At 41.0% G+C, this 13,995-nt stretch overlaps 1 protein-coding gene across 2 annotated transcripts in view; it reads right to left on the bottom strand.

Moving 5' to 3' along the window:
• The window catches only part of efr3a (EFR3 homolog A (S. cerevisiae)), a 112,338-nt gene that overhangs the window by 73,372 nt on the left and 24,971 nt on the right, over positions 1 to 13,995 (bottom strand). For both annotated transcript variants that reach the window (XM_064346865.1, XM_064346866.1), the window contains exons 3-5: positions 8,919 to 8,995; positions 3,004 to 3,131; positions 759 to 909 (exon numbers count right to left, since the gene is read on the bottom strand). In XM_064346865.1, coding sequence (XP_064202935.1) covers positions 759 to 909; positions 3,004 to 3,131; positions 8,919 to 8,995 — 356 coding nt within the window. The remainder of the gene's footprint in view (positions 1 to 758; positions 910 to 3,003; positions 3,132 to 8,918; positions 8,996 to 13,995) is intronic.

Below are 13,995 nucleotides of genomic sequence, written 5' to 3'. Positions count from 1 at the left end.
TCAACCATACCGGACCATGCAGCCTGCTACACCCAGCTATTCATAGGTGGAATAGGTTGTCTCTATACACTCTGACAGCACATTATTTTGTCTGGTGAAAAGAAAGAGTTGGGACAACCCACCTACCTAAAGTTACCAATTCAAAATGAAAGCAATTAATGATCAGGAAATATTTTGAGATTTACAGGAACCTCGTACGTCTTCAACCAGGGACTGCTAGTGCCTTCATACCCCGCATCCCATAGTTTTTTTTGCACCAAGTGATTGAAAGCTGAAATGACGGAATAACGAGTTGAACCTTTTTCCCATTTTCATTACAAGCTCAATAAAACAAAGATGTACCTGATGATTTGAGAGCTACGGCATGAATAAAAGACAGGTATGTCAGGCGACCACCGTGGAGCACAAGAGAAAGTGAAGGAGACTGTATGTTTGTGGACAGCTGAGGGGAACAAAGCACCCCCCTATAGGCCTGGGGGGTTACAGAACCGGATAAGGTAACAGCCAGAGCCGGAGCCGAAGGCAACAGCCCGAGCCGAAGCAGGAGCTGTTGTGTTCTTGGCAACCTTCGCCGGGGACATCATGCGCAAGCGAACGACTTCAAACGGGCTGAGGAGGGGCAAGGTCCTTCATTAGGGGCAAGGGAGGGAGGGCAAGGTTCTAACATTAGGGGCGAAGGAGGGAGAGCGAGGTTCTTCACTAGGGGCGAGGGAGGGAGCGTGAGGTTCATGATTAGGGGCGAGGGAGAGAGGGCTCACCGAGTTTGTTCCGAGGACCTGCAGGTCAGGCTCCCGAGACTCCAACAGCTTGGCCACCATGTGCAGGAAGCTCTCCACGAACGGCTTGATGCTCTGGGAGTGGCACGCCATCAGGAGCTGGTCCAGGGCCTCCATGGCGATGACGACGTACCTGTGCGCGAGCGAGATAAAACCCTTTATCATCACACACAACCCCTGCCCGTCTCGTCCCGTCCCCCTTCTCCAACACACCGGCCTGCTCCATGCAGCTGATAAGAGCGAGCACCGTCCTGATGCCTGCTCGAAGCGCACACCCCCTCGACTGGACCGCGCGGTGGCCCACTGGGAACGTTAATGGCGCACCCGTCTAACAAAAGCTGTTCAGGCGTGAGTATTAACGTTGCAGTATGGAAAGGATACGCAGGGAAAGGTGCTGGAACTGTGCCAGGAATCTGGATGGATGCTGTATTACTGGCAGAATCTGAGGCCTGGCGATCCCCGCCCACCACAGAGAACAAAAGCAGAAAAATCCAAAATGACTGATATTCTCTTTGGGCTCATTTGTTTTTGCTCAAAAGACTGGTTTATGTAAACCTTGTCCAATTAAATCCAGTTTTAATATGCAATGATCCAGCTATCGGGCCGTATTGATTTGGTGTATTCCCCATCGGTTGCGTCTATTTTTAGCTTCCGTCTCCCATTTTAATTACTTTCTTGAAGGCACCACTGTACAACAAATGACTCAAATGGAATGGCTAAATATGCAGTGGGTGAGGGGAGGTTGTACCTTTTAAAAAAATTATTATCTGAATTCTGATTGTCCCCAGAGGTTTCTTCAGAAAGTTCCTCTTGAACAGAAACCAATTACTACATGAATATGGTTGCAGGGAGTATACGCAAGATAATGAAGCACTTTCATTAAGTACATTTGCATGCTTTTAATGTTTTTTTTATTTTATAAATGGACTTTCCCTAGTTTAGTGAAGCCTACAGTTCCAACCAGTTTGTTAGAGATACCTCTAATGATGTAACACAGATTAAAGAGTTACTTGGATATGAAATTAATTCTCTTGCCCACACATACCTTTAGATTTCTTTGTGTATCTACAAGCGATCTTTCATCAGTTTAGAGATTGGATACATATGCGTTTTAGTTTGCTTTGTCTTTTCTAGAAATGGCGTACTCTTCACCATTCATTTAATCCAAAATGTGCTGAGAATACCGATGAAGAGCACAGAAGTACAGTGTTCCTCCCTGAAAGTTAAGAAAGGGAGGGGGAGGCAGAGAAAGACAACTAAAAGGCCAGATGAAAGGAAATAGAGGAGTAGACATACAGCAGAGAAGGTGTAAAGGACAGAGAAAAGAGAGGGAGAGTGAAAGGGAGAGCTGGGGGTTGCAGAAATAGAGCAATCTTGCATTCATACTGGGTGAGTTTACGTTCAGCAGGGGCACACTGTTTGCTGTTGTTAGGTATTGATTAGGAGAACTCGATGCATTGTGGAATCACAAATTTAGCATCACCTCTCATACAGTACACCATAATAAGAATATCCACAGCCATCTTTCTGGCAAAGGAGTTTAAACTGTGGAAATGTATTCAGCTATATAGTGTGCGCTGCATACTGTATATTTAAAAAAAATGTATTATTTGCAGTTTACACCTTTTTTATGGGGCTTTTCATATTAAGAAATAAGACTTCACTCTCCCTCAAACAGTCACAACCCCTTTTCCAGAGAAGTGCACTGCATATCCCACAGTGGCGTGTTTCTTAGCAACGAGTGGAAAGAAAGTCATTTTATCTGCATTGACGAGAAAGCAACCAATAATGTCTGCATACAGTTCAGGCTATCAGAAATGGATATTCTGGGCAACCCAGGCAAAAAAGAAAATATAATGCATCTGCTTAACACAAAGAACCTTTGAAGTACGATAAACAATATAAACAACATAAAAATGAATAACTCAATTACAGACCTGATGTCAGTGTCATCGATGTATGTAAGAGTTTTGGTTCTATGCCTCCTTCTCCTGTACACACACATTGAGGCACAGCCCTGGCATACAAATGAAGCCCAAGATACTGATATACAGTAGGAGCCACTAGATTTGACCGATGGCTGCACTCGTTGTACCAAAAAAACTTTGTTTAGAAGAACAATCCGGAGAAACAATGGCCACCCGGCACGACCAGGCCACTGACTCAGTAAGTAAGTCAGACTGACTCAGAAAGAAGCCGCTCTTTCCTGTTGATCTTCACCCCTCACCCGTAACGATGCCTGACCACATCTCTGCTCAGCCTCTCCGCCAGGTAGGCCCCGATCCGATCCAGCTTTTCGGGCGCAGACACAGCGTAGAACGTCAGCTTCTCCATGTCCGATTTGACCAAGCCATCCTAACGAAGGAAAAGGCAACGGCTCGTTAGTCAAGAGCAAAACACTTTTCAGAAAACCCTTTTCTCACATCTTAGTTAAGCTGAAACACTGCAGTGGAAGGAATGAGATTTAATTAGACTTGTGAACCAACAGTAGGGAGAGGTGTGATCATGAAGGATGAAAGCATACTGTAGGCACTAATAATCACATTCAAAAACCTGTGCGTTCCTTACACCTCTGTATTATTAACGGGTGCCTTGCTCTGTGTTAGAAAGATACACAGATGTGAACAGAGTTGTGTAAACTGCTTCCAACTTTTTAAAGAAAGCAAAGGTCATCCTACAATACAAAATAATGAAACTAAGGAAAAGCTTTTATTAAGCATCTGCTTGAACAGTACCATTAATACTGTACATGTGTGCTTCCAATGAAATTTGTGGTTAATGTACAAATACTGACAAATTTATAAAAAAAAGATCATTTCAAGCTCCTACGACAGACACTTGCTACATTCAAAGTTTTAAAGACAACAGTGATCATTTTTTTCAGGGAGCACCGTTTCTCTTATAATTTTATGTTGCTGTTTCCAAGACATGCTTTGTGTAAATGCAATCTATTCTCCAATTAAAATGTCAACCCGCAAAGAACAAAACAATTTTCAATTGTTCGCAGATAAAATAAAGTCTTTTGCTAGGTGAGACAGAGCTCGTCAAATTAGACAGTCCACAGGATTGCCTGAAAGGTAAGCTGTGACCGCGAAGGAAGGCACTGAGCACCCGTCACGGAAAACGCGCTAAGAAAACCTGTCAGTCCAGGGCAGACGCAGGAGCAGGAGCCACCGTTACAGACAGGGCTCATTTATCATCAGTGAGGAGCCACCTGCAAGCCTTTGTTACCGTGGTGACCCCTGACAGGACCCCTGACAGTGCTGTCAAAGCACTCTCCCATACCTCCATGTGACCACGGGCTCCTGCCAACGTATGACACCTGACAAAGGATGGGCCATTCCAAAAACAAGAGTAATTTATGGGAAGCGACTTCAAATCACATTCTAGAGATCGACAATATAATAATAATAATAATCATAATAATAATAATAATAATGCAGAAACCAATAAAAGCTCAAATATTTTTGGGAGTGTCATTACAGCATGAAACTATTCCTGTTAAATCATCATTGCAAGAAGATATCTGGCACTGCCTACTACCTTGATGTTGAATAACTGGTGGGAGGGGGGCAGGGATAAAGTTGTGAGGACAGCTGATAGCTAAACAATAACTTGAGTGTTCTGTGGGCTGTGTGAGTTTCTGTTCCCTATGCTTCCAAGTGATATTTCTGTCCCACCACCTGGGAAAATGAATGCAAGTGTTCTTTCCTTTAAATAAGCAACACATGTCACCTCATTGTCTCCTTTTCTCATAAAAAACACACAGTCTAACGTCTTCAAGACAGACAAGAATGGAGAAATTATCTCATAATACAAGCTATCAATCAAAAACATCTTTTCTAACTAGGAAGAGCGCCAAAGTATTTTTATGCCTGTTAGTGTTTGCTAAGCATGACCCATCCCAGTTTCTCCCTTCTGCCTTGGCCAGGCATGTTTTGTAGCTGGATTGACAAACAAGCAGAACTATCTGAAAAAAAAAACATATTTAAAAAAAATCTCACACTCCAAAGTAAATGATTAAAATTAATATCTGTTGGAATTGAAGGCCGTTGTTTTTCAGTGTTAGTAATTTATACGACTACAATGATAGCAGAAGTGGAACAGTAATTGGAAATCATTGTGTCATTAGATAATGCACAGTACAGGAGCCATTTTTACTCAGACATAATCTGTTGAGGTTCATTGAGTGAAAGTCTGCCATGTCTGTCTAAAACACCACATACAATGTTTGATGCTGCAGTGAAAAAGTATAAAGGCATACCCTCACACCATTTTGGCACAGAGGGGATTTTTAAGGGTGGGGACTGGGGTGGGATACCGTTTGCTTAATGAGAAAAAAATGAGGATGGTTTACTTTAAAGTGGCCCCTGTGAACACACACCACCTATAGCCCCATGAGCGATAATTAATCCAACGAGGCCATGACCGTTTTAGCATAAAAATTCTCCTCAGTAAATCTTTGCTTACACTGAGAGCCTCAAGAGAGACGTGGAGCAATCCTGGAATGAGATGAAGCTTTTATCTATTTATAAAGACCATATATGCCTACATATGTTAATTAACAAGACCACAGGTTAAAATTAGAGTTAATGAGTTTCCCTTCCACAGGCTTTCAAAGCAACCTTCCTGTTCAATAATATCGACATTTTCTATTATGTGCACCGCGCAATGAACGTCTAATCAGAAACAAAAAATAAGAAAGCATATGGCATGGCAGCCATGCAATATGTCTTTTTCAAAAAGTTTAAGAAAAAAAGTGTAGTGGAAAGAGGAGAATGTTCCAACAGGAGAAGTGATAGATTCATTTTGTAGACTCTAATTAAAAAGGTGCCATAATAACCTTGCAAAGCCTTGCCCTTATGTAAAATGTGTGAAATGTACAGTTGCAAAAGCATCTGATTGTACTTTCCATAGCTGCAGGCTACCAAGTTTCTAAAGTGTTAAGAAGAGGAAAATTAGAAGGGATAAACGTAATGCTATCATAATGGAATCATTTTCTAAATTAAGTACCAACTCATAGTAAGGAACAGTATTTTTGTCTGCATTTCCAGCCGGCACAGCTAAAACAGATGTTCTTAAAGACGGGTACTGGTAAAATCATTTTGGTATCTGTAGGTCACACACTAAACATCCTAATGAATACATGATACATTGCTTGTACTGGAGGTTTCTATTGGAGGCACCATTAAGAGGTTTTCCATCAAAAAATCAAAAATGATAGTTCACTTTCATATGTGTTTGACATTAATTCAATTTTAGTGCATGTTTCCAATAAACCCAGTCAAGTTTTGAAGTGTGTGAAGGATATTTAGATATTAAAGATATTCGAAGTTTCTAATGACCAGTTGACTTGACAATGGCAGGTATAAGGCATTTGTTTCCCAAATATCTGAAATGTCCTTCATTGCACACAAAAGCTGTCTGGGTCAAACACACACTAAAACTGGAATAATACCAAAAATTAAATTAAAAACCCAGCAAATGAACTATTCCTTAAAGGGGTAAAAACGGCACCCCTTTTTTTGCTATTTAAGCTAACAAGCAGACTGTGGCTGGCACCTCATGCATAATTTCAACAAAATGTAATTGCCATCCCTCTATATAACCTCATAAGGATATGGATTTGGTTGATTTATGCTATCTCACTTCTACTGGTGGTTTTTACTGAAAGGACTGCTCAATCCTGAACAATAACACTCAGTTTTATCATGTTTCACCAATGCCTCATTCTCAAACTAATTTGTCACTGTTCAGGACTAATTGCACCTTCAGGATTTTTACAGAAGCATCAGTGATGGAAAAATCAGGACTTTGTGAAATTTTCATTAATGATTGGCTAGGCAGAGATGATCAAATACTTTCCTCACTGCTGTGAATGACTTTGATTGGTTCTGAATGGTCAATCATTAACGAGAAAGTTAGCTGCATTTGGAAGCACCTGCATTTTCAATCACTCCACCATCACTGATGAATACTGGAGTGCCAACATTTCCTTGAGGTCAAATGAACCCAGAATCAATAACATGTTTTTAGCATCAGGTCAATGGTACAAAAATCTTGAAATCATACTTAGGAGCAAAATAACACCTAATAATGAGCCAAATATTGCCCTCGCATTCACACACATTTCACTTTCCTGGGAAGAAACCATACACAAGTCATCCTGAAATCAAAACCACATTTTGGATACCATGGACTGGAATGTGAACAGCTTCCAAAAACATGTACATGACTGCATGCAGCAGACACCACAAAGTAGAATACAATTACCCAGAAAGAAACTAATTAGACACACATTTAGACATCAAGTTGATTTTAAAAATTGGTGGCATAAAAAAGGAGGATACAAAAGATGTTGAAACCGTTTTTTTGAAAAGCAGATCCATTCATCATCTCACATTTTTAAATGAATCTGACTTTATTTGAGGTTAGTTTTTTCTTCCTAGTACAGAAATACTGTTTCTATTGTCTTGACAATTTTCAGGCAGTTTGAGTCACATTCATTTGTCACTTCAATAAAACTAACTGAAAATGATTGGCTTGCCAAATGAATTATACATAGCAGGCCCATGACCCTTACATGGAAGATGTGGGTGTCTTACACTGTAAATACAGAAGAACACTTTCCCTGGCTTTAATTGGGTTTAATGTCACATGTTCATGAAACACGACAGCTCCTCTGAAACAGCAACAGATAAACTGAAGAATTAACACTCACTCACACATACTTACACTTAAAAACAAGATTAATATTTTATTCAAGCATGCTAATGATTATTATTATTATTATTATTTTTATTATTATTATTTTCACACTGGTCTTTATCAAAACCTGTGACTTGGAATGGTTGAAAATAATATTAAGCTTATTTTGGAGCATGATTAAGTGTATGTATGTAAGTATCAGTTTTTATTTTGGATGACCTAATATGATATTTGGACTCTGCGTCATTGTCTTAATCTTTTATTACACTCTAATAAATTATAATTATGATTATTATTTTAATATAAATGATCACGAGTTCTGAAAATGAAACACTTCATTGTCTTGGCTATATCCAAAACTAAGCTACACGTACAATACCCAAGGACATTCTGCATTTAAAAACTGCATCCAGATAACACTAGCGACCTAACCAACTTGTGAGGTAAGTATAAATGTTCAGGAACTGATATGTTAATCTATAACATTGTTAATCTGGCAGGGAACAGTACATCTTGTTTCTATAAATCAAGGTGTTTATGATATAACTACTGTATGTTGGTCATTGCAAGAAGTAAGATTGTTAGTCAGTAACTGTTCAAACAGTAAGTTTTGTAAGCTAGTTCTAGGATATAATATACATAATACTACAGAGTGACAAACAAACAAACTGATGAAGACCGATGCATTGCATCAGGGTGTGGGATGAATATACATAAAAAGTATGTTCAACAGGGGTCCTTAAACTGGGTAATGTGGAAAGGAAATACTAGCTGTACAGTAATGAATGCCACTCAGATTAATAAACCGGAGCCAGGCCAGAAAGGTGGTGCCCGATATGGGACTTTCACTCACAGTAAAGCCTGCTCACTAGTAGGACTAGTAGTCCATGTTGCCATTTTCAGTGGGCACAACCCTTAAATGGGGTTCTGTGAGTAAAACTTAAAGTGTGAGTATGTTTAAAAGCTGAAACCACCGTGCCTAGGGGGTACAATGGTGGGTTACCATTGATGAAAATGGCGAGCATCGTTGGGTTGAACGGCTTGTTCTCGTCATTATGTTATGTTTATAGATTAACGAAACATTTTCCTTCAGTTGATGCGAGCCAAATGAGCAATACATAATGATGCTTAGAGCTTATCAATAAAAAATGTAAAATTAACCATCATATACTTCTGGAACTGTGATGAAATATCGTATGAAGCATTTCCATTTCAAAACTGGTGATACATATTTAGGGTTACATCAAATGTTACATAAAATGTTCATGTAATATTAAATACAAAATACCATGAAGAAAGTAAATAGATATTCATAAAAGCAGAGCCCAGAAAGCATAGCGAGTGGTTATTGCTAGAAAGGCTGTGACTCCTCTCCTCAAAGCAGGCCGAGTTCAGGGTCATGCCAGTCATTGAAGAGTGACAATGGGCACTCACTTTTGGGTCTTCGGGGAAGATGTTGTCAACCAGGCGTTTGTAGCGAGGCCTCAGGGGGCCACAGCAGCCGCATACACCTGGGAAAGGAAAAAGAACAAACACAGATCCTTTTGTTAAAGGGTAAGCACCACGTAACAGCATCCCCAAAAGATATCTAGAGGTTTTTCGTTAAATTAAGCTGAAATCACGGTTAGTACGCCTACAAATTAGACAAATTGATCACTGCTGATGGAAACACCTGATGTCATGCCGGAAAATGACTTCTGCAATGTGTGATGTCACAGGAACACAAACAGCTCTGCTATTATACCGTTAGGTTGAAAAGGTTACAAAAATGGACAAAACAAAGGAAATTATCAATGACTCAGATGACTCTGATGAGTCTGTAGAAGACATAATCGCTGATCCTGATTCTGCAATACATTTGTTAAGGTTTGAGCCAGAGTAGCAGGGATTGGAGTTAGAGCATTCTTCCCAAAGCCAACAACCAGAGCCTGAACAAAATGGTTCATCCTGAAATAAGTCTGTTCAGTGATGTTACTTGAAAAAACTTCCAAGGTCATGCCATATAGCCTGGAACTTGCATATGCAAAGATTTGGATTTTGTATTGATGTTTAAGAACCACAGGACAAATGGAGGGCAACAAACTGAACAACGTGTTCAAACAAACAAAACCTTAAGAAATTTAATTAAGCTTGAGAAGTTAAGAAGCCTCTGTGTTACTAGGATTAATAAGCTTGATGACATCATTTTCAGGACAAATATTATATGAAGAACCATTTTTTCCCCTGTATTTCCAATTCCAGGATATAGCGCAGAACAGATAAAAATAATAAGACTGAAAAACAACACATTTCTTAACATCAAAATGAGATGTATGCTGAGCAGTTGGCATCCAATACTTGCTTCAGGCAAAGCTCCAAAATTCAATTTGTTTGTGTTATGGTCAATTACGGCTGCCAGCAAGGACAGGAGGCAATACATCCAAATCTTTGGGTGACATAATATGTGTCATGGTAGGCTCTTGTGCAAAACACTATCAGCCAGATGCATTAAAAAAACAAAAGACAAAACAATCACCAGAGGACAAGTCCTGCCCCCCAACCCCCAATCCTGACCTAAAAACTGAATTCCTTTCTTCCAAACAAATTAATTCCCCAATGGAGGAATATGTTTCATTCCACCCACCTCAACTGAAGTTAGCTCATTTCAAATTCAGCTGCAGTCTATATATAGTATAGGCTGAGCATCAGCGATGAACTGTCAAACTGAGTGCAGTTTACGGATTACACGTAACGGACGGAAACCGGCGACTGTGCTCTAAAGGTCACGTGGCAAGAAAAGGCCTTACACCATAGATCAATGCCAAATCATAGAGCTGTGCGCGATCTTATGTGCAAATCGATAAGGACGCATAGCTCAAACCTATGAAGCAGATCGATGGCAAGCACTGCAATTCACGAATCCCGTCCTCCCTAAATCTGTGAAATCTCCTGATGAGAAGCATTCTGCCTGTATCCAGGCTGGTCTTTAAGAGAGGTGGACTTCAGAGAGCTACAGACTGCCATGGATTTCCAGAAATAAAGCATAGCTAATATGAAAGGGGGGAGGAGGAAGAGAGAGAAAGAGACAAAGAGAGAGAGAGAGATACATAGCCAGATAGAGACAAAGAGAGAGAGATTGACCAGAGTGAGATGGACATTACAAACAGCACCTGCTTAGGGATCTTTCGAGTAACTCCAGCCATCAGACGTGCAGACGAAATTCTCTTTTTAATGCAAGTTAAATACAGCTTGTACTGCATTTCTGAAGCACAGCGTTCTTGGATTTGGTTTGTTTAATGAGAGCTCTTCTCAGGTGTGGTCAGAAATACACCGTCAAAGCCATTTTATAGCATACAAATGCACAGTCCCGCAGGGCTGCAGATTTATACAATTCATTAATGTTCATTTCACGGTCCCGTCGACAGTCAACCTTTAAAGGTCTGGCTTAAACATGTTCATTATGAACATAGCAATTACCTCCCTTATTAGAGCACAGGAGGCAGAGCCTTTGGTAAATAATGAATGAGTCTGTGTATGTTATTAATTATGTTATTTATTTGCGACAGTTGGCTGAAGTCCAAATTTTTTACTTTGATGACAGCAACAGATTTAAGGTCAACGGCAACTTGACCAGTGGTTCGCAGTGATGACCACAGATTTAAGTCAGATTAAATGAGCAAATCGTGTGCAATTTCTTGTCTTGAGAGGCCTGGCTTCACTCAAATATGTGAAAAAATAAATAAATAAAAATAAACAAGGACACTACTATTAAAATACCAGGTTGATGTTGCTAGGGTTTAACTGCGGATTATGTGTGGTTACACATTCGCTGTGCACAGACAAACAGAATTGCCATCGATAAGCACAAGTGACTGATTGAACCCACGGTCAAATCACTGCAGCAAAAGCTCTCTTCATTATCCCCAGGTTTAAATTACTTTAGCTAGACACACAGGGATCTGGCAACATGTGTAAAAAGACACGGCCAGGAGAGCAAACATTTCACCGATATAATCGTGTGTAAATTAAAATGGATTATAAGGACACTGATCCCCAAAACTAATTTCCCCCGATGTTTCCCAAGCGACTTCTTATGATTAAAATGTGATTAACTGCATCCCTCGGCATGCCTGTGCTGCGAGGGGAATCAAAGCCACTAAACTCAGGCTTCCTCTGCTTTTTTGTCGTTGCTCTGGTGACTGGACTGCCGCCGTTTCTTCGATGCTTCTCCTGCCCCAAATCACCAAGCTTCTCTGAGGATACTCGAGCAGCGTCCTCAACTGCCGATTAATTATTTAGTGCCACAGAGGAAACTGAAACCGTTTATTCCACCCCCCCCTCCCCCGCCACCCTCCGCTCAATTCTCAGAGGACAGTGGCACTCCCAGTGGCTTGCAAGGACTTTCATTTCCATTACACAACAGCCGCTCTTATTAGTCACTGAATCAAGACTTGGAATGACGCACCCGGTAGGGATAAGCACAAGCGAAAGAGCGGCCATTGCAACTTGTGCTTGTTTAACTGGCTTGTGCAGGCAGCGTTTGCTGAGGGGACTGATTCAGAACAAATACAGCTGCAATACGAGCAGCCAGACAGAGCCCGAGCCGACATATCCCTTTCACAACCCGATATGCATGTCACTACACACGTATTGCTGCTTGACTGAGTTTGCTTTGCATGCGTCCACCAGGCCAATACGTTTTCACATCCATATTGACCACACTGATTTACTCATTTTAAACAAGAGAGAATAAAACCCATTACTTTGCAAGCCAAAATCTTCACCTACTACACCACATTATGCTGATTATGTAACCAGAATGTCTTGCCTCGACTGAAGGGAACTACACAGCACACTTCTGTTCATAAACGGACGCACCAGCTATGCATCACAGATGCATTCAGTGTCTTCAATTAAAAAAAATATAAGAGCTTTCTGCAATAACCTGCAGGCCACTGAATCTTCCAACTGAGTGGCACCAAGCCACTTGGCAGTGCCTCTGATTTATTCACAGCAGCTAAAAGCCGAGGTGAGAGAAATACATTTCCACCAGTCGGCCTATATCCACTAAAAACAAACAGCAGATGGAAGATGCAAGTGTGCGGAAAAACAACCTTATTCATTCTGGGTCAGGGCATTCTCCCTGGACACTGAGTGGGGAGAGGACTGTTCTTGTACATACTGTCTTGTGCAAACCTGTACCACACCTGTTCAGTGCACCTGTAACACAGCAGAGTTTAAATAACACCTGTAATGCGCCTTGCCAGAGCAATATCTGTACCCCACCTAAATCAATATTCCACCAGCACTTCACCCAGGCAACACTTCTGAAACACACTTGCATCAGTATTACATAGACACTGCAACTGAGGCATATGTTACAAACTTGGATCAACAGCACACAATCATGGGTCAATGAAACGTCAGTCCTGCAAAAGGCCCGTTTTCAAAGCTGTAACCTTCCAAACTCAGTATCACAGCTCGGTATCTTCCCCCAGTTGCAGTCTGCACTGATCCTGGTTCAGCATCCGGCACGTTTTGCACACGACAAAGTTACGCCCCGTTTGCAAAAGAAAAGCAATCCTGGGGTCGGCACCGCACACACTTTTTGGGGTTCGGATGTGATCCTGGCCATGCTGGCGGCAGGCCTGAGAGGGGTGAAGCAAACCTTCAGGTCAGGGTGAAGGGCTCGCAGGGCCCCCGTGATCCTCATGCCGCCTGACCCTACGAGCCTCAGCTGTCTGTACCCAGTGTGAGCAAGGCCAGAGACAATCTGGCACCCCCCTTAATAACACCCTGATCAAGGGAAAATTTCTGAACACTCTCAACATTACATTTGTAAACAGACTCCCTCCCTTCATAAATTTGTGTCTTAAATCATTCACAAAACAAATGAATGAAAGAAAATGGAAAAACACCCTGTATGCCAGTCATGTTCACAGTGACTGGCAAAACACATGTATACATTAGGGCCACTGGGACATCTTTTAAAACAGCATGGTGGGACAAATTAATCAATTTCCATCAAAACCTTGGAGGCAGGAACAATAAATGAAGCAATCTCATCCTGTTTTCCATCTCCCCATCAAAAATGAATTGCCGATTACTCAGAATATTCACCTCCTGGCCCCTCATTTTACACAGTTGCTATGGAAAGCACAAAGAAGGTACCAGAAAGCTGGATCATTTTGCATTCGATTGTTCCTTGAATGAAGAGACCTGCTAAATACACAAGAAGCAACATTTTCTACAACCTGGCTTACTCCCAAAAGTCACACTAACCTCTTGCTTCCGAAAAGATTTTTAAAAATTCCTATGACAAAAAGAAAGAAAGAAAGAACAAAGAAGGCATATCAGCTACAGTTGAAGAGAGAAAGGCACAGCATTTATAGTAAGGCTACAATGCATGAGCTTGCTTCAAGAGTGACAAATCACTCATAAGTGAACGAGCACACCATTGAGAAGTACTTTCCGAGAGCTCCCGGAAAATGACTTTCTAATGGTGATTTGCTTATTCCGACATGAATCAGGA

This window comes from Anguilla rostrata, chromosome 8 (assembly GCF_018555375.3).
Source record: "Anguilla rostrata isolate EN2019 chromosome 8, ASM1855537v3, whole genome shotgun sequence".
In the NCBI taxonomy this organism is placed as follows: domain Eukaryota; kingdom Metazoa; phylum Chordata; class Actinopteri; order Anguilliformes; family Anguillidae; genus Anguilla; species Anguilla rostrata.
This window is presented reverse-complemented; position numbering and strand designations above follow the sequence as displayed.